Source organism: Lynx canadensis, chromosome X (genome assembly GCF_007474595.2).
Source record: "Lynx canadensis isolate LIC74 chromosome X, mLynCan4.pri.v2, whole genome shotgun sequence".
NCBI classification, from domain to species: domain Eukaryota; kingdom Metazoa; phylum Chordata; class Mammalia; order Carnivora; family Felidae; genus Lynx; species Lynx canadensis.
In genome coordinates this window covers 121,663,254-121,684,762 of record NC_044321.2, presented here as the reverse complement: position 1 = coordinate 121,684,762, position 21,509 = coordinate 121,663,254, and the positions used below count along the sequence as shown (strand labels likewise).

Here is a 21,509-nt window from a genome sequence, read left to right as displayed (position 1 = left end):
CATCTCTGTTGTCATGGCCAATAATCACGGAAAAACGGATGGATATAAGGCAACTCCCACCCCACTAGAGAGGCAGCCAGTGGCCACTCTCCCTGTCATGCAACCCACAGGGGCACAGGGCACTTCAGTTATGATTTACTTAAGTAAATCAGTCACCATTCTATTGGGCTGGGTGAATGACATGGCATAACCCAGGGACCCAGGCCTCAGAAGCAGAATGGGGAAAATTAAGGGACAAATAACTCAGTGTCTTCAATAAATATATTGCAGGCCAAAAACAAACAAACAAACAAACAAGCAAAAAAGAACATACAGGATTAAAAGAGACTTAAACAGACCATCTGAATGCAATGTGGGTATATGTCATATGGATACTGATTCAAACAAACCAAAATGTAAAACCTTGGAGATGGGAAATTTTGAAAACTGGCCGGATAACTGATGATATTAAGGGATTACTGTTAAGTTTTTGGTATGACAGTAGGGTACTGTATTCATGATTTTTAAAAACAGTTGTTACCTTTTAGAGACACGTACTTAAATATAATGAAATGATACATCTGTATTTGTTTCAAAACACTTGATAAAACAAGCTATAATCTGATGATCACTGCAGGTAGGTGATAAGATATATGAGGCTCATTGTACTTTCTCTACTTTTAGATATATTTGTTTTCTTAATAAAGTTTTCATATATGTTTTCACAATAAAAAGTAATAACAAGTTTTTAAGTTCTTATACAAAATATGCAACACAGAGCCTCATACCATTATGATTTGAGGATGCTTCATACAAATTATAAGCAAAACTTTCATGTTGCCTTAAAGTAAGGGGAAAAATGCAGGTGGATGAATTCTAAAAAGTTCCACACATCCATTGGTAGCTACAATTTACAAATTCAATACATCATTCCCAAGATTAGTAAAAAGGCAAATGTTTTAAAAGAAGGCCTTAAAAACATACATTTTGCAAACAATCAGCTGCAAGTTTAGGAATTCTAAGTTTTCTGCATTCTCAGAACTCAAAAAGTCTCCAAGAATTCTTTAGATCAGTCCCTTTTCTGGATACATTTATATGAGGTCATCGTTCATATATTCAACAAACACTGAACACCTACTAAGTGCTCAGTTCCATCGTAACGGTGAAGACACAAGCCTTACCCTCCAGAAGTGGATATTCTAGATGAGGCTGCAGACATGGTAATGGGCTATTATAACAAAATGTGCTAAGATTCTAAGCATGTGTATGTGTCTGTAAACTTTTATTTTGAAGAATAATTCGAAGAGGTGGGGTCACTGACACAGCACGTTATGTTGGAAGATGGCAATAATTTACTTCACACATGTCGCTGCTATTGTTCTCCACTCTGAATGCCTGGAACGCCAGCTCTTTAAAACTGTGGCTCAAATGTGAGATATTTCATACCAACTAGGTAGAGAAGTAGTAGAATTTCACACAGGAACTATGGCTACCCCTAAAGTTTTGACAAGAGGTAAATAATACTTAACGTTTCAAAGCTTAAAACCGTTCCTATGAGATAAAAATCCAAGAGCTTCTTCCATCTCCCACCTAAAGTCACTTATTTCACCATGAAAAAACCCTGTGGAAATAGCCATGAGTTGCTTTATGGTGGAATACATCCCTGGATAGTATCTTAACACCTTTAAGTGATTCACTAAGTTTGACCATTCAACAGTGTATCTATTGGTTGGTTTCCCTAAAGACGTTCCCTCCAAACACAATACCTTCAGCTCAGCACAAGTTCATTCCATATTCAGATTTTTCCATTATAGTGCTTATACTGCCATTTTGGTCAGAATAATTACAGCAAGCATATAAATAGCTCTCTTTCTGTAATCTAAAAGCAACTAAAAAAAAGAAAGTAGACACCAAGATACCAAGTCTTTCATGCTTAAAGGCAAATATATTCAGTTCCTTTCCATGCAACACATAAGGTATCTATATGCTTATTATTTCTTTCCAAAGCAAGTCTGCGACAACCTCTGAGGATCCACTCATCCTCCAAGCTGGGCCATCTTATACCATGCTCTGTTAAGTATCTTATATGGGAGGAGGGAAAGGAACATTTTTGCTGACCTACAGATTAGTCAAGTGGGGAGTGTGCTGGGAGAAGAGCTAACGTCTATGGTCTCTTCCGTTGCCATCGAGCTCAGGGTAGGGCCATATCAACTTGTACCGACAGATGCCTATAGAAGCCATTCAGATATGCCGCAGCAGGGAGGAGGAAGGCACAGAAGAAGAGAAGCAGGAGATACTTGATGTCTATGATGGAGTGTAGAGGCTGCTGGCTGGAAAACACAGGAATAATGGAAGTGAAGTTGACCTCTTTAGGATGCCATGCCAAGTAGAAAGCCTCCGAAAAATCCACCAGTCACTAGAATGTTCTTCTTCACAAATGACACTACCTAGAAACAGAACAGAGCACAAATGGGTTGTTTTGCTAAGGACCTTATTATTAGGAATCACGTGTCTTTTACCCTATGCAATCCCCACAACATGGGCTCTCTGATCAAGGCGGTAGCAGGGGTGTGAAGTGATGAAATTCAAGAGATGGTTTCAAGATGGGACTTCGAATGGATGACTAGCCATATGAGGGATTAGAAGGAGAAGCCAAAGGCAACTCCTTGGGTTCGGTCTTCAGTAATGTCTGTTACAGAGCTAAGAAATCTCCCTGAGAATTCATTCAGGAACAGGGAAGGACAGAGTTCACAGGGAAGTTATGGGAAAAGAATAAAGCTGTATTCAATAAACTGGTGACAGCTTACAATTTAAGTTTATATATATATATATATGTGTGTGTGTGTGTATGCATATATATATATATACATATACACATATCCATCTATACACACACACACACACACACACACACATATACACAATTTTTTTTGAGAAAGAGAGCAGGGGAGGGGTAGACAGAGAGGAAGAGAGAGGATCCCAAGCAGGCTCCACACTGTCAGCACAGAGCCCAACATGGAGCTCGAACCCACAAACTGTGAGATCATGACCTGAGCCAAAATCAAGAGTCGCATGCTTAACTGACTAAGACACTCAGGTGCCCCTACAGTTTCCAAATTCACTTCTTCCATTCTCTCTGACACCTACTTTCCAATAGAGGCTGCTCATTCTGAAGTCTCTTCTCCAAATCTCTCTACCCACTCATCCTGTCCATCCATCAGTCCATCTGTCCATCTACCCACCCACTCCCCTCTGAGGCCTCTTCTCAATTAGATGCCACGGATTTGCATTCTCACACCTCAACACATCAGAAGATGATTAAAATAAGGATATCTTAAGTTCACAAAGCCTCTACCTGCTGTCTGCTCATCTGCAGCTCAGAACATGCACTCAGCACCCTTTGGGTCCGATGACCATGCTCTATCAATTTCCATTTGAGAGACCTTTGGTAAGTCATTCAGACTGCCTCTTTTCCCCAAGTACAACTATCACCTTAGAAAGCATTCACTGATGGGGCGCCTTGGTGGCTCAGTTGGTTAAGCATCTGACTTTGGCTCAGATCATGATCTCATGGTTCATGAGTTCGAGCCCCTTGTCAAGCTTTCTGCTGACAGCTCGGAGCCTGGAGCCTGCTTCAGATTCTGTGTCTCCTTCTCTCTCTGCCCCTACCCGACTTGTGCTCTGTCTCTCTCTCTCTCTCTCTCAAATATAAATAAACATTAAAAAAAATTAAAACTGAAAAGCACTCATTGCGACAACACATCCAATATCCCAGCCTAATCATTTCATGAACTCAAGCAAAGTGGTGAGTTCATCTCCCAACCATTTAAGCCACTCACACCCTGGTCTTCTCCTCTGGGGCTCTCTAGCACTCTTCCTCCCACTATGTCTACGTCTCCCTATGTCAGTTCCACTTGTCCCCTGGACTTGAGGCCTTGTCTTTTGCCATCTACCATCAGGGGGAGTGAAAAAAATCATACGAATTCCTGAAGTAATTGTTTTCATTCATTATCTTTTTCTTACTTCCTACTCATTCCTCAACTCGCTACCATTTGGCCTTCAACTCCACCACCCCACCAAAACTGCTGTTGCCAAAGTCACTGATGATTTTACTGCTAAACACTGAATTTCTCATCCTCATTCCCTGGCTTCCCAGGTAAGAGCATGGGCTCTGAGGGGGGAACCAGCCACTAACCCCGGGGCCTGTGACAGTTCCAGACCATGAACAGGAATACAAAAATTTGTGGAATCAATTACAAACCTTTTGGTTAGTTTATAACAAATTCCCTCTGTGAGTCAACAGTTAGTTCTAATCAAACATTAGGCTAATACCTTTGACTATATACACTTCCCACGTCTTTGAAGAAGTTTTCAACAAACATGTATTACTTTTGTAAACACCTGAACAATAAACTTTTGGGAAAATGAAAACAGTGTCAGTTTCATAACCCTGAGCTTGAGGTGGGGGGATAGGAGTGGGAGGGACCACCTGCACTCCTGGGCCCTCACAGATGCTCCTTTCCATTCTGGGCAAAGGACCAGTTTCGGCCTGCCACCCACCACCACAGAGAGACTGCCATTATGCGCCTGGCGAGGGGACTTGTCCGTTCAGTACTTTCTAGTCTGCTAACTCATTTACCATTCATCTATCTGCTTTTCAACTTCTAAAAATTTGCTGACGTTTCTTGTCTTCTGGCATTCTTTTCCTGTTCTCTCGGTCCTTCTGGGTTTAACCTGTTTTATTTTGTTACCATCATTTGGCAGTATTTCAAGGCCAAGGCCTGTTGCAATTTACCTCTAAATCCTCCCTCTGCACTCATTCCAACCCCTTTCTCTGTGAATGCAGAAGAGCATGGCTCCAGGACGTGCAAGGTAGAAGGCACCTTCTTGACTCCTTGATCCTATTTATTTCTTGCTCCCCACTGCAGTGCACTTATTTCCTTACACCCTTAACATATTTCTAGAGGTAATAAAGAAGAAGCGAAATACAGTCTTTTGAAAAGGAAGGACTTCTCCTGTCCAAGCGCCAGCCGGTATAACCAGACCTGGTTCTATGCGGTAGAGCAGGCTTGGCACAATACAGCCTGTAACCCAAAACCAGCCGGCTGCCTGTTTGAAATAAAGTTTCCTCGTGACACAGCCACACCACGTGTCTGCATATCATCGTGGGTATTTTCATGCAACGTGATGGAGCTCAGTAGTTGTGACAGAGGCCACAGGGCCTACAAGGCTGGAAATATTTATCGTCTGGCCCTTTATGAAAAAAGTTTGCCCACCTCTGGGCTGGATACTCCTGCTACTCCCTGTACGTGTAAAACATAGACATTTCAGAGAAGGGTGTGCATGGAGACAAAGTATGACTTAAAGCCATCGATATCCCATTTGCCGCACTGCCCCAATTCCTACAAGAAATTCAAGGCATGACCCAGCCACGTATGTACACGTATCACTTTGTGTTCTCGGGCACTGATAAAGGCCACCAACACATTACCCGGCTGTGAAACAAGGCCTCTGAGGTGAAGGTACTCCATCTAAGGCCGACACTTTTCACACTGCAGGCAAACAAAACAGTCTCACCTCCTCTGCTTTGCTTTTGACCTCGCTGGGTATCTGGCTGCTCTTACGGATCTTCAGTTGCTCCTTGGCTTTCTTCATGTCCTTCTCTACTCGCTGCCAGTCAATCTTGATGTACCCAGTATGGTTTGCAAGCTAGAGTTGCAATAATGACAGCAAGAAATAAGAAAGATAGGCTTGTTACTTCTGTTCACTAGGGTTAATCACTGAAGCACATTATCAAAAACCTATCTGATTTTCCATTTCTGGAGACATCTGCCATCCCGTTCATTGCATGACAATGACATTCACTCCACATCTCAGTGTCCACCCTATGTGCAAGACCCCATGCCTGATGCCGGATCAACAGACCGGCCTTTGGTGACCGCTGGCAACTGTTTTACTTTATTTGTACTCTTATCCCTCACTAAGAACTTTTAAGTTCGTTTAAAAATATAAAATGGTAAGATGAAAATCAGAATGGAAACCCAAACTCAAGATTTCAGGTGAAGACACCTTACTGACCTTCGAGCCAACATAAGCACGAGTTTTCTGACAATGTAGTCATCGCTGTTGCTCAGAAAGAAATCCTCTAGGACATGGCTGCACAGAGATTTCTTACGAGCAACTTCATATACTGGGCACTGAGAAAAATACAACCAAATATACATATAGAATATGCCTACTTCTCTTTATAAAGACGGCAGACACAAACACTAAAACTCAAAAAAAACCAATTTCAATGAGAATGTGTGAATAGGATAAAAATGATTCAAGTAGGGGCATCTGGGGGGCTCAGTCAGTTGAGGGTCCTACTCTTGATTTCAGCTCAGGTCATGATCTCACAGTTCATGAGATCGAGCCCCACACGGGGCTCCTCACCGACAGTGCAAAGCCTGCCTGGGATTCTCTCTCTCTGCCCCTCTCCCACTTGTGCTCTCTCTGAAAATAAATAAAGTTAAAAAAAAATGATTCAAGTATGTTGTTTTCTTATGGATTAATGTTGTCCCAGGAATGAAGAGACTGATTATACCCCACCAATGAATCTTCCACTGATACCGCTTCTCTCCACCGAAGTTTGGATTTCTCAAAGTATCTCAAATTGAAACTCTCCTCTCTGTAGTCTCCTACAGAGCACTGTGGCTCTTCCTCTAGTCTCTGTTTTATTTCACGGCACCACCGACCAGTCACCCACCTAAACCAGGCTGGAAAAAGTATTTGCAGTCCATATAATATACAAAACATTAGTATTCATAAAAACTGAAATTCTTCTCCAGATCAGAAAGGAGGCAAATTGTTGCTATTTGTAGACATCTCTGTCTACATAATCTCAAAGAATCCAACACAAAAAATAAACTGGAGTGCTGGGTGGCTCAGTCAGTTAAGTGTCCAACTTTGGCTCAGGTCATGATCTCCCGGTCTGTGGGTTCAAGCCCCACATTGGGCTCCGTGCTGACAGCTCAGAGCCTGGAACCCGCTTCAGATTCTGTGTCTCCCTCTCTCTCTGCCCCTCCCCTACTGGCACTCTGTCTGTCTGTCTCTCTCTCTCTCTCAAAAATAAATAAACATTAAAAGAAATTCAGGGGCACCTGGGTGGCTCAGTCAGTTAAGCATCTAACTCCAGCTCGTCATGATCTCACGGTTCGTGGGTTTGGGTCCTGCGTCAGGCCCCACACCGGCAGTGTGGGGCCTGCCTGTGATCCTCTCTCTCCTCTGTCTGCCCCCACCTCTCAAAATAAATAAATAAACTTAAAAAAAAGAGCTTGCTCCCTATGATGAGAACTGGTTCTACACACGAGCTGCTTCCACAGCATGACAGCTGTACCTCCAGGCTGACGCTGGCGTCAGCTCCATGACCAAGATCTACAGGGAACGTCAGAGAAGTGGGGTCATGCCCAGCCACTTCAACAGAGGCTCAAAGAGTGTGGCCTGCAGGGTCCTCCAAGCCCTAGAGGGGCATAAAATGGTGGAAAGGGACCAAGATGGGGGCTGCAAACTGACACCTCAGGGACAGAGAGATGTGGACAGAATGCGAGACAGGTGGCAGCTGCCAACAAGAAACATTAAAACATATGCTGTGTTAATAAACTGCCTCATTTGGGGGAAAAGGGGAGTTTAAGCAAGGCTGCAGAATACAAGAGCAACACGCAAAATCAATCGTATTCTTTTTGCTAGCAAGTGAAACAGCTGGAAATGGGAATAAAATTCATGATTTATAATAGCTGTAAAATAAATACTAGATAGAAATCGAAACAAAAATCAAATAGGATCTGCATGCTGAAAACCACAAAATGCTGAAGAATTTAAAGATGAACAAATAAATGGTGAGACAGGCCATCCACATGGAATTGAAGACTTGATGAAGAAATGATGTCCGATTCTTTCCAAGTTGAGCTACAGAGTTATTGCGATCCCAACCCCAGCAGGAGTTTTACAGATACACAAACAAGCTGCTTCTAAAATGTACATGGAAGGCACCTGGGTGGCTCAGTTGGTTGAGTGTATGACTCTTGATCTCGGCTCAGGTCATGATCTCAGGGTAGTGGGATCAAGTCCCGTGTCAGGCTCTACACTCAGCGTGGATGTGGATTCTCTATCTCTCTCTCCCTCTACTCCCTCCCCTGCTCACATGCTAAAATTAAAAAAAATATAAAAATAAAAGGTCTACGGAAAGGCAAAGGGATTAGAACAGCTAAAATGATTCTGAAAAAAGAGAATTGGAGGAATCGCACTACCTGATTTTAGGATTTACAACCCTTTAATATCCCTTTAATGGGACAAAAGAAAAAGTACAGAAATGGACAACACAATTTAAAAATGGGCAAAAGACCTGAATAGACACTTTGTCAAAAAGGAGATGTGGACAGCAAATAAGCACAGGAAAAGATGTCCCACGTTATTAGTTGTGCCATTCTAAGTCCAACTGGAAAGTTTGGGGGCTGAGGGTGAGTGGCCAAGGAAAGCCACAAGTGCAACTAAAGCCCTAAGGTGTCTAGGAAGGAAATCAAGGCAGAGGTATACGGGATGTATGGATGAAAAATTTTAAATTCTATGCAAAGACATTAAAGACCTAAATAAATGGAAAGTACATATTCACACATGACTCATTATCATAAAAGATCTTAATTTTCCCCAAATTTATCTATATCGTTCTCATGCAATTCCAGTAAAAATTTCAACAGAATTTTTGAAAATAATTGACAAGCCTGTTCTAAAATTTAGAAGGACAAGCAAAAATTATGAAAGCAGCCACGATGCTCCTGAATGATATGGGGAGGAGCCTGTATTACCAACTATCAAGTAGAAAGTTGACCAGACAACTCGAATCAGATCCACACGTCTGGATTGACATATGACAGATGCCACACTACAAATACTGAGGGAAGACTCACTACATGCCGCTAGCACAATGACGAGTACGAAGGAAAGGAACCTGGATCCCTGTGTGAAATGTCAGGCCTAGCGCCACCCGCATCCCTCTGGTGACCAGTAGCGTGAGTGCACAGCATGGACTCTCCAGGTCTCACCTCCCTCAGCAAGGAAGCGTTTCTAGTAGCAACTGCTTCTGTCAGTCACTGCCCCTCCAAAAAACAGAGGGTGCGCTCAGATTGAGACATTCTGTCACGTATATCAATACTGAACCGTTCTGTTGTACGCCTGAAACTCACATTGTATGTCAATTATACTTCAAGTGAAGAAAGCTTTAGGTGAAAGAAAAAAGATATTTGAAAGCAACATTAAGGTATTTACAGAGTCTGGGGCAGGGTTGGGGGAGCACAGGGAGAGAGGTGTCACTGCACTTCTGCCCCACGGGGCAGGAGGAAGGAGAGAGGGGGAGATAGGAGGGGGCCCACGACTTGCAGCGAGTCTGACCTCCTTGAGAGACGAAGCGAGGCCCGGCCCTGCAGCAGCCACCTCCCCCGTGTAACTACGTGGGACCTCCGGCCACAAGCACACACCCTCCCCTCCCCGAACTTCTGACCCATGGAAACTGTGAGAGAGAAATACTACACCCAACTGAGCCGGGCCCCGGCCTCTACCCTGGCCCGCCAGGTGCCAGCCCCCTCCTCCTGCACGGTCCTTCTTCCCCTGACCCATCTGGGAGACTGACTGCACCTGCAGTTCGAAGGCAGCACCGACCTTGCTGAAGTGAGGGCTGTCAACCATGGAAGGAGGCAAAGGGCTAGGAATTTGGAGACTGTGGCACAATCCAACAAGTTCTGTCTCCTACAGAGCAGTGCTTCTCCAGGAGTGTACAAGTACTCAGATGGGCAACTGCATCTACCTCCTATGGAATCGGGGGGGCAGTGGCGGGGGGACGAGGTCTCAAGCACCAGCGGTCTTTAAACGTCCTCAGGTGATTCCAATGTGGAGTCGGGTGTGCAAAGCAATGCCAAATGCTGCCTCAGAGAATCAATACCCAGTAGTTCTGAAATCAACTCCGGGCCAAACACACAAGACTGAATATCATTTAGCCCTCGTCTCCTTGGCTGCTCTGGGATCAATGTGCCCTGGGCAAAATAATAGTATCACAAGGTACTCACATCACACTTCATATTTTTGAAATCACGTTTCATATTTCAACTGGTCTTGAAAACCCTATGAGGGAACTATGATAAGGAATATTCCCTGTTATAAATTATGAAATAAAATGTGACTAGTAGTTGATGAAAGTGGACTCAAATGCTCACTAGAATTTCAGACAGTACACTGAAAACAAGGGCAAAGGCTGTTCTGGTGTAATACAGCCAGGACTCAAGTACGGCTCCTCACATCACATTCCCCATGGGCAAGGGGGACTTCCAAACACCCCGGAACACGTCACATACAGACCTGAAGGAGAAAAAATCCACCTCCCACAGCTGTTGCAGCCAACTTTCCAACCTTCTGGAATATGAAACCCGTGCACCTACAAAAACCAAACCAATATCAGACAAGTCAACAAGCTGTCAAATACACAGAAACATGTACTTCTAACAATGTTCAGATCGTAATTACCTTGGGATGATCCAGCTCCTTCCCACTCTTATACAACATAAGGAACAAAGGCTCTGCACTCAAAAAGACCCTGATTCAAATTTTACCTCTACCACTTACTAATTTTGAGCAAATCCCTTAAAGCTTTTAGGTTGCAGGGTGCCTGAGTGGCTCAGTCGGTTGGGCAACTGACTTCAGCTCAGGTCATGATCTCACAGTTCATGGGGTTGAGCCCCGAGTCGGGCTCTGTGCTGACAGCTCGGAACCTGGAGTCTTCTTCAGATTCTGTGTCTCCCTCGCTCTCTGCCCCTCCCCCATTCATGACCTCTCTCTCTCTCTCTCTCTCTCTCTCTCTCTCTCTCTATCAAAAATAAATAAACTTAAAAAAAAATTTAAAAAAACTTTTAGGGGTGCCTGGGTGGCTCAGTTGGTTGAGTGTCCGACTTCGGCTCAGGTCATGATCTTGCAGTTCGTGAGTTCCCATTGTGTTTCTATATATAAGCAACGAACAATCCAAAATTGATATTTTAAAATACCATTTACGATAGCATCAAAAAGAAGATGTGCAAGACCTACAAAGCATTGCTGGGAGAAATTAAAAGAAACCCAAACCAATCCATAAACCATGTTTATGGATCAATGCAATGCCAGTCAAAATCATATCAGGCTTTTGGTAGAAATTGGCAGCAAGCTTATTCTAAACTTCATATGAAAATGCTGCACTGGGTGTTATATGGAAACCAATTTGACAATAAATTTCATATATTAAAAAAAAAAGAAAGAAAGAAAATGCTGTGTACCCAGAACAGTCAAATCAACTTAGAAAAACAACGTTGTAAGATTTATGCTACCTGATTTCATGACTTATTATAAAGTTATCGTGATCAAAACAGTGTGATGCTAGCACAAAGACAGACAAATCAACTTAACAAAGAGTTTAGAAACAGGGGTGCCTGGCTGGCTCAGTGGGAAGAGCATGTGACTCTTGATCTTAGGGTCATGAGTTCAAGCCCCACAGTGGGGGTAGAGATTACGTAAAAATAAAATCTAAAAAAAAAAGTTCAGAAACAGACATATAGTTAGTTGATTTTTGACACGAGTGCAAAAGCAATTCAGTATAGAGAAGTATAGTCTATTCATCAAACCATGTGGACACAATTACATATCACATGCAAATAAAGAAAAATCTAAACCTATATCATCTAGAAGAGAACACGGAAGAAAATCTTGGTGATCCTGGGTCAGGAAAATATTCTCACACATGACACCAAAAGCTACAGGTATAAAAGAAAGAGCCAATAACTTACATTTCAAGGTTCAGAACTTCTGTTCTTTACTGTTAAGATAATAAACCGCTATAGAGTAGAAGAATTTATTTGCAAACCACATATCTGATATAAAACTTGTACCTGGAGCGAAGAACTCTCATAACTCTGTTATGAGAAAATCAACATCCCAATAAAAATATGGAGAAAAGAAAACAGATACCTCATCAAAGATATATGGATGGCAAAAATAAACCCATGAACAGATGCTGACATCATTAATCGTTAGTGAAATGCAAATTAAAGCCACAATGAGATACCACTTTCCACTCACCAGGATGGCTGTGATCAAAACGACATACTGCCAAAGTGTTAGGGCTGGTAGAGGTATAAGATAGTACAGGCACTTTAGAAAAGCATATGGCAAGTTCTTAAGACATTAAAGCATTCCACCTATAATCCCCAGCCATATTATTCACAGGTATTGACCCAAAAGAAATGAAAGCATACATTCACAGAGACTTGTACACAAGTGTTCACAGCAGTTTTACCCCCAAAGTGGAAACAAACCTGTATCTAACAAAGGTAAATGGATAAACAAAATGGTTCATCCACACAGCGGATTACTACTCAGCAATAAAAAGGAATGAACAACTGATTTAAAAAAAAAAACAGCACAGATGAACCTCCAAGTTAACATGCTAAGCACAAGAAAGCAGCCAAACAAGAACACATACTGTATAATTCCATTTATCTATAATTCTAGAAGATGCAAAGTAATCTGTAGTGATAAAAAGCAGATCAGTGGTTGATAGAGGCATAAAAGGGATTATGAAGAGGTATGAAGAAACTTTTAGTGATAGATGTGCTCATTACCTTGATTGTGGTGATGATTTATAGGTGTGTATATGCCAAAATTTATCAAATTGTATACTTTAAACAACCATACCTTATGATATGCCAATTTATTAAACTGTTAAAAAAATAATAAAGAACAGCCAAGAAATTCCTAAAAACCAAGATGGCAGTTGCGGTTCCACACACACACACACACACACACACACACACACACACACACGCAGGTCTGACACATGGCAGAGCACTGGGGGGAGGACAGCATATCCAATAAAGTGAGTTGGGACAAGTGGGTATTGTACGTGGAAAAAAAGAAAGAAGTGTCGACCAACACTAAACACCAAAAACGATTCCGGGTGGATTTACAAATGTAAATGTGAAAGGTAAAACAATAAAGTTCTAGCGTGTGGGGCAGGCAAAAAAAATTACTTCAACAGAACATAAAAATTACTAACTATTAAGGTAAAGATCGATAAAATTGACATTGAAAATACTACACGTTCATCAAAAGACACCAAAAGGCAAATGAAAAGACAATCACAGAATGCAGAATGTGCAAAAATACCTGCAAAATGTACAACCAATAAAGAATTCGTATTCAGAATACATAAAGAATGCTTACAACTCTCAATAAGAAAAAGAATGACAACTTAAGAGAAAAATTACAAAAGATTAAAAATGAGACTTCATCAAAAACGAGGTCCAGAAGGGTCATGGAACACACGTAAAAGCTGTTCAATTCCACCAGTACTCAGGGAAATGCAACGAAAACCATGTGAGATGCCACGATCAGACCACCAAAACTTTCGGTCTGGCAGTACCAAGTGCTTACAAGAATGTACAGCATCAGGAACATCAACCCTTGCTGTGGAGAGGCAAACAGTTACAATCACTTTTGGAAAGTGGTTTTTCAAATCAAGTAACAGTTTGACATTACCCAGCAAAGCTGAAGACACTTAAACCTCACGACCCAGCAATTCAACTCCTGGGTCTAGACCCTACAAAAAAGTGCATATGTATGGACCAGGAAATTTATATGGAGTGTTCATATCAGCAGTGTTTAAATTAGCCAAAAATTGAACCAACCCAAGTGTCAGTCATCACCTGGATAAGAACACTGTGGTATACTCATCTGATGGAATTCTAAACACCAATGAAAACAAAGGAACTACAACTACACGCGTGGTCGTGTATACGAAAGAAGTTGAGAAAAAAGGGAAGACTCAAAAGAATACACAAGTGCATCTATTTAAAGTTCAAAAGCAGGTCAACGACAGTATAATATTTCCTGATTGAACTGCTGTTAAAAGTAAAAAGAAAAGCAAGGAGCTCAGGACAGCGTTCATCTCTAGAGTTTTTGGGGTGCCAGCCACATGTTTTCAACCTGAGTGTCTGTTAAACAGGTGCTCACTCCATATGTATTCATAATATCATATGCGCTGTTCTTTAGATTATGTTGTACAATAGGAGTTTTAAATGTAGAATGGAGAGATGAGATTGATGCATTATGTCTTCCTGACTAAATCTATTAAACCTGTTGAGTTTACTACAAATAAATCCATAGGCTGTGTCACATTAAGAACGCTATCATCTGACACAGCTAAGAAACAAGCGGCTAGCTCCCTAGTATACCACTTTCTGGCTCTGAGACCCTGGACCTTCTAAGCCTTAGTTCCTATAAAATGAGAATGATTACAGTACCAATTTCAGAGTTGTTGTGAGAAGGAAATGAGCTATCTATATACATACTTTACATATTTGTGTATTTTTGCATTCTCCACTTCTCAGTGTGGAGAAAAGGGAACCCTTGTGTACTCTTGCTGGGACTGTAAACTGGTACAGCCATTGTGGAAAACAATATGGAGGTGCCTCAAAAAACTAAAAATAGAACTGCCATATGATCCAGCAATTCCACCTCTGGGAATACATCTAAAGGAAATTAAAACATGAACTCAAAAAGATATTTGCACCCCCACGTTCACTGCATCACTGTTCACAATAGCCAAGACATGGAAACAACCTATGTGTTGATCAATGGGTGAAAAAACATGAGATATGATCTATCTATCTATAGAGAGATATTTTCACACACACACACACACAATGGACTATTATTCAGCCATGGGGGGGGGGATCCTATCAATTGTGACAACATGGATTCACCTTGAGGACATGATGCTGAGTGAGGTAAGTCAGACAAATAAAGACAAATACTGCAAGATCTCACTTATATGTGAGATCTTATATGTGCAATCCCTTATTTAAAAAACTTTTTCAAATTTAATGTTTATTTTTAAGAGTGAGAGACAGAGCTCAAGCAGGGGAGGGACAGAGAGAGAGGGAGACACAGAATCCGAAGCAGGCTCTAGGCTCCAAGCTGTCAGCACAGAACCCAACGTGGGGCTCAAAGTCATGAACCGCGAGATCATGACCTGCGCCAAAGTCGGATGCTCAACCAACTGAGCCACCCAGGCACCCCATGTGCAATCTCTTATGTGTACAGTCTAAAATAAACACAAAACTCATAGAAAAAGACATCAGATTTGTGGTTACAGGGGGCTGGGGGAGGGGGAACTAGATGAAGGTGGTCAAAAGGTACAAACTTGGAGTTATAAATAAGTATTAGGGACATAACGTACAATGTAATGTCTGCAGCTAACACTGCTGTATAAGAAAATGGTTATGAGAGTAGATCCTGAGAGTTCTCATCACAAGGAGAAAGTATTTTCTTCTCTTTTTACTGTATGTATACGAGATGATGAATGTTCATTGAACCTACTGTGGTAACCATTTGACAATGTATGTAAGTGAAACCATCATGCTATATACCTTAAACTTACCCAGTGATGCATATTTATTTCTTGATAAAACTGGAAAAAAATGAGGATAGATAATACCAGTACCAATTTCAAGAGTTGTGAAAAGGAAATGAAATATATAAATACTCAAAATACTGCCTGGAATGTAATAAATACTCACGTGTATAACCACAACCATTAAGTAGCATTTTAACAAGATGTTTAGATGAATGCTACACATTAAGTGATCAATTTCACAAAAGTTCATGTGTTTTCACTGGTTAAGGAGGTGGTTCCCACGAGTGCAATACTAAATCATGCAAAAAAAGATACTGGACATCTTTCATATCACTTACCATCCAGTGACACCTCCAATTACCAGCTGGGTCGCCACGCTGTATTTTTCAGCTGAGGGCCCAGATTCCTGCCCAAATAGCTTGCGCCACCATGGCTGCTTTTTAGCAAATTCTGCAAGGTCCAGTGACTCAAAATTTCTCTCAAAGTTTCCTACAAGAATTAAGATACGGAATAAGAAAATACTTACTTTTACAATAAATCACAATTCTTAACTAGATTGAGATTTTTAAGAAACAGGTATTGTAATAAGAACCTCCAAATATTATTATATTTTAAATAGTAAATTAACTCTGAAATCGTGGATAGCATTTTTAAAAATCAGAATAAAATCAACAAATAATAGCTGCCTTGGAGAAAAAAATAACTAGACAATTTAGAATTAGTGCTCTAATTTTTCCTCTCGAATTTAAAAACAAGCAAAGGACCTACAAAAGCCTGCTAGTAATAATTAGTATCTGAAATGAAATGGATTTTTTTCATTTGCCTCCTTTTAATGTTTGTTTATTTTTGAGACAGAGACAGAGTGCGATTGGGGGAGGGGCAGACAGAGAAGGAGACACAGAATCCAAAGCAGGCTCCAGGCTCTGAGCTGTGAGCACAGAGCCTAATGCAGCGCTCGAACTCATGAGCCGTGAGATCATAACCTGAGCCGAAGTCAGACACTTAACTGACTGAGCTGCCCAGGTGCCCTTGCCTCTCCTTTTTGAAGAGTCACTCAGTACTATTCAGTAGCCCACAAATTCACAAATTCTTACTACTATATGAATCTCCATTGATAATAAGGATAAACGGTAATGTTTTATTGAACTCTTACTAGACAATGCTTACCAGGAAATGTGCTAAGCAACAAATACATATTTCTAATTAAATCCACAGAACATAGTAGGTACAAAAAAAAAGGTACTATTTATTAACTCCACTTTCTAATCAAGAAATGGAAGCTCAGGGGTGCCTGGGGGGCTCAGTCAGTTAAGCATCTGACTCTTGGTTTCGGCTCAGGTCATGATCTCACCGTTCCTGAGCTAGAGCCCCGCATCGGGCTCTGTGCTGACAGTGCGGAGACTGCTTGGGATTCTCTCTCTCCCTCTCTCTGCCCCTCCCCTGCTTGTGCACTCTCTGAAAATATATAAATAAACATTAAAAAAAAAAAAGAAATGGAGGCTCAGAGGTTAAGTGATTTGCCCAAGAAAGGAGAAAGAGTTAACAAAATGTCTAATCCCTTTCTCTGTGAGAAGATAATGCAGGGATAAATTTAATGAAATACGCACAAGACCTCTGCACTATAATAAAGAACAAAACACTGCAGGGAAACAGTGAAAATGACTGAAATTAATGGAGATATGTACTATGATTTGCAAGGCAATATTATTAAAATGTTCATTCTCTCCATATTGATGTATGGACTCAACACCATCCCAGTCAAAAGGTAGGTTTTTATCTAGAAATTGACAGGCTGGTTCCAAAATGTATTTGGAAGTGCAAAAGACTTCCTTGAGTAGTGTTCCAGCTACTATGGCAAATTATGCCAAACCTTCATGGAGCTAAAGAATCATTTATAATGCTCTTAAACTCTGTGGATCAGGATTCAGATAGGATATAGTGTTACAGTTTACCCCTGTTACACGATGTGTGAGGATTCCGCTGGAAGGCTTACAGGCAGAAGGTCTGGAATCATCTCCCACACTGACATATACAGGCTACTTCTCTATGTAGGTTAATTTGGGCTTCCTTACAGCATGGTGCCTAGGCTCAAGGGTGGATGGCCCAAGGCAAGTAGTGAGAGACCAATGGAGTGAAGGAGCATGAGGGCCAGCCAGAAACTATGAAAACCATTTAAGACCTAGCCCCAGAAGCCATGCAGCGTTACTTCTACCACATTCTGTAGAAGTGGTCACAAATCCTTATGCAGATTCAAGAGGGAATGCATAGATCCCATCACTGAGTGGGAGGAGTATCAAAGTCACACCGAGAAAAGAGCAGCTGGAATGGGAGATATCGTTGCAGTTGTTTAGGAAAATCTAATGTGCCACAAGTGGTCAAAACAATTTTGGGGGGGGGGGAAGAACAAAGTTAAAGGAATTTCAAGACTTCTCATAAAGCTACAGAATACTACAGCTGCCTAATGTCAAGACTTACACAGCTACCATATTTGACGGTGTACCACTAACCTAAGGATACACAAATATTATCAATGGAAGAGAATACAGAGTCCACAAGTAGATCTACACATACGGTCATGTGATTTTCAGTAACGTGGCACCAAGGTAATTTAATGGAGAAAGAGTCTTCTTAACAAATTGTGTTAGAACTACTAGTTATCTGTACTGAAAAAAAAATGCAATCCCTACCTTACATCAGACACGAAATATACTTCAAGATGGATCACAGACCCCAATTTAACAGAACCAAAATATGGACACGTGAGGAACTGGGTCTTCTAATGGCTTCACAAGTAGTTACATGAAAATTATTTTTCTTTCTTTTAATGTTTATTTTTGAGAGAGAGAGAGAGAGAGAGAGAGAGAGAGATGGAGCATGAGCAGGGGAGGGGCAGAGAAAGAGGGAGACACAGAATCAGAAGCAGGCTCCAGGCTCCCAGCTGTCAGCACAGACTCCAATGCAGGGCTGGAACCCATGAACGATGAGATCATGACCTGAGCTGAAGTCGGATACCGGGTCGGAGGCTCAACCGACTGAGCCACCAGGCGCCATGAAAAATTATTTTTCTAATGTAACATTAAGCACCAGCACAACACAACAGTAAGACATTACTGCTGTGTTGATGAAGAAATTCTCTCCCTGGGTTAAAGAATATCAGTGAAAACAAGAATACGTTTTGAGTTTTGTTTTAATGTAACTTTACCAAAGCCAATCAGCTCTATAGGGGGCTCCAGTCAAAAGGGGTCCCTGAACCTGTATTTTTTAAGTGAATGAGAGCAGTCTACTCCGCAGGAAAATAATTAAATTGTGCATTCGAACCCTTTAGTCACTTAGATTTGGTGGGGTGCTGGTCAATGTTTACCAACCGGCTGGGAGTGATCTGCTGCGTACATCCATTTCCACTATGTAGTCACCCCCAGTGGGTGTGACATCACGACCCTAAGGGCTGGAAAGAGACGCACAGCAGCAGACCATACTGTTGTTTCCATCACATAGACACAATACATGTGAATAACCTCGAGAGCACACATAACAGCGAAACACAGCAAATAATTAAGAAGTGATGAATTCTGAATATCCTCACTGCCTTTGTTTTCAACATAATTTACGTAATTGGGTGGGTTTACATAATTGGGTTTTCGATGATAGCTCTGTTTAGCAATAGGATATTGAGAGCCAGTAATGAACTAAATATAACCTGAAGCAGGATAATTAGTCGGGGAAGAAGCATGACTTAAAAGTCATGCTCCCGTGTATATTTTATTACAGGGAATCTTCCTGACCACGCGGACTAAATAAGAAACGATTTCAAAGTACAATCCGATGTGTACTACTCTTTGGAAGACATTAAAAGCGCAAGAGGAGGCTCCCTGCGCACAGAAAGAAGCTTGCCAGGTGTTGGGGACGAACGTGCAAAGGGACAAAGAAGCCGCCTCGGTCTGAAAGCGCCAGAGTGCTTCCGAGAACAAGGACAGAATGTTTCCCGGCTTAGGCTGTTCGGGGCGGCGCCGGAAGGCTGAGCGAGGCCAACCGGAGACAACGCCTCGGGGCGGTTAGGTCCCAGCCCAGCGCCTGACCTTGGCCGGACCCTGGGAGCGGCCGGGCCAGCGGCGAGCCCAGGGCGCCCTCCCCGGCCGCGAGCGGCCCGGACTCCCGGGTGAGCTCTGCCGAGACCCGCCGGCGCGCGGCCCTCCCCCTTCCGGGACCCAGAGAGGCGGCTCCGCGTGGCGTCGGCGGTGCGCGCGCCCGCCTTTACCTTGACTGGAAGCGGCCATTTCGGCGAGCTCGTCTCGCGATGACAGCCGCAGGGGTTTGGCGCGATAGGACACGGAGTGGCGCGCCGCCGTCGCCGCCGCGAGCGGGCTTCCGGCACGTGGGCCAGATGTTTCCATTCCCACGGCGGCAGCGGAAGAGGCTGAGCGGGGCGCCCGGAGGTGGCGCCCCGCCCGCGCGCCAGCCTGCGTCACAAGGCTCCGCGGCCCCGCCCGGCAGGAGCGCCGGGCCGCGCGTGCGCGGAAAGCCTTCCCGGACTGACGTGCCCACCTAGCAGATTCCCGGGACGCGCCCACGACCCGGCCCTTCCCTAGTAAGGACTGTTTTACCCATTACATTATTAAAAATAACACTGGCTCGTGGTGTTAGTTCATGGAAATGTCGAGCAGGTATTTATCGGCGCTTGCTCTGTGCCCGACTCCGTTCCAGCGCAGAAAGACATTTTAAAAAAAACCGTTGCGATTTTACTGAGAAGCGCTTGGAAAGAAGAGCTTCCCTGCCTGCAGGGCCCGTGGAGCCCTTGGAGCTTGTGCCAGGGCGCGTCTCCCCGCCCCGCAGCTACTCCTGTCGCTCTCACTCCGTCCTAGTTAGTGGCCGCTTCCGCGTACCGAAGACCGGTGTTAATTCTGAACTCCTCTCTCAGCGCCACAAATCCACTTCAGCGGCAGCCCCCATCAATAGCCCTTCACAGTGAATCCGGCCATTTCTCACACTCCACTGCTACCGTCTTAGCCCAAGTCACAATCATTTCTTGCCCGCAGTTGACAGGTCGACCTGCTCCTCCTCTTTATCCCCCTGAAGTCTGTCCTCTCCACCGCGGACGGAAAGATCAGTCTAAAAGGTAATTCTGATCACAGCCTTCCTCCATTCAGAACCCTAGCCCGGCTCCCTATTGCTCTCAGTGCGGAAGCCAAACTCCCTTTGCCGAAATGTAATCTCGGTGACACTTTCCATGACCGTGCCCATTTAAACTCGCAACCTGGTACACCCCTCTTTCCCCTTCCCCTGCTTACTTTCCTTTTGTGTGAGGCACTCATGTATCATACGTATTGCTTCTGTCAGTTGTTTATATTTCTCAAAGCTGTGTACCCAGTGCATGGAAGTGTAGCATAGGAGTTTGGAGCATGACTTCTGGAACTGGATTACATGGGTTGGAATGCTACCACTTGCAACCTCTGTGACCTCGGCCAAGTTGCCTAACCTCTCTGTGCTTCAGTTTCATCACCTGTAAAATGAAGACAAGAATAGCAGACCGCATTAAAGTAAAGTAACTTAGATCAGTTCCTGGCATATAGTACATGCCAGCTATTATGTCTGCATCCTGGTGCCTAGTAGAAGGTCTCAGCAAATGGTTACCAAAGGGGCTTCTTCCTACTTCTTTCCAAGCTGGACAGTACCCTACCAGTTGCTCCCAGGTACATTCGTACCTGTGCAGAACTGGGCTCTCAGTGATAACATTTCTTGTAGCAACGCTGGTGAAGCTTCTTCCTGTTACCTTCTATACTTTGAGGCCCTCCCCCGTCCCCCCAGATAAACATTAACCTGAGTAGGGCCTCTGCTTAAGCTCAGCACCGCTACCTTTTCATGTAAGGAGATATATCCCATACCTCAATGCAAACCAACTTAAGCATCAGGTAACTACAATGCAGGATTAAAAAAAATACATGAATGCTGGGTGGTTATGAGTGCTATCTACAGAACTGAAGCCAGGAGCCTTATCAGTAGTGCCGGTGGGGGTAGACAACTCACAACATAAATGTGGTGGGCCATGTTTAAGCTCATTGAGAAGGCG

At 43.0% G+C, this 21,509-nt stretch overlaps 1 protein-coding gene across 1 annotated transcript; it reads right to left on the bottom strand.

Moving 5' to 3' along the window:
* Positions 1-1,244: 1,244 nt before the first annotated feature.
* Positions 1,245-19,882, bottom strand: FUNDC2 (FUN14 domain containing 2). Its single transcript, XM_030305592.2, has 5 exons — positions 19,701-19,882; positions 15,784-15,934; positions 10,366-10,441; positions 5,557-5,688; positions 1,245-2,426 (listed from the first exon to the last, which is right to left on the bottom strand). Exons 1-5 carry the CDS (start codon positions 19,834-19,836, stop codon positions 2,349-2,351), a joined length of 573 nt encoding a protein of 190 aa, XP_030161452.1. The 5' UTR covers positions 19,837-19,882; the 3' UTR covers positions 1,245-2,348.
* Between the last annotated feature and the right edge of the window lie 1,627 nt (positions 19,883-21,509).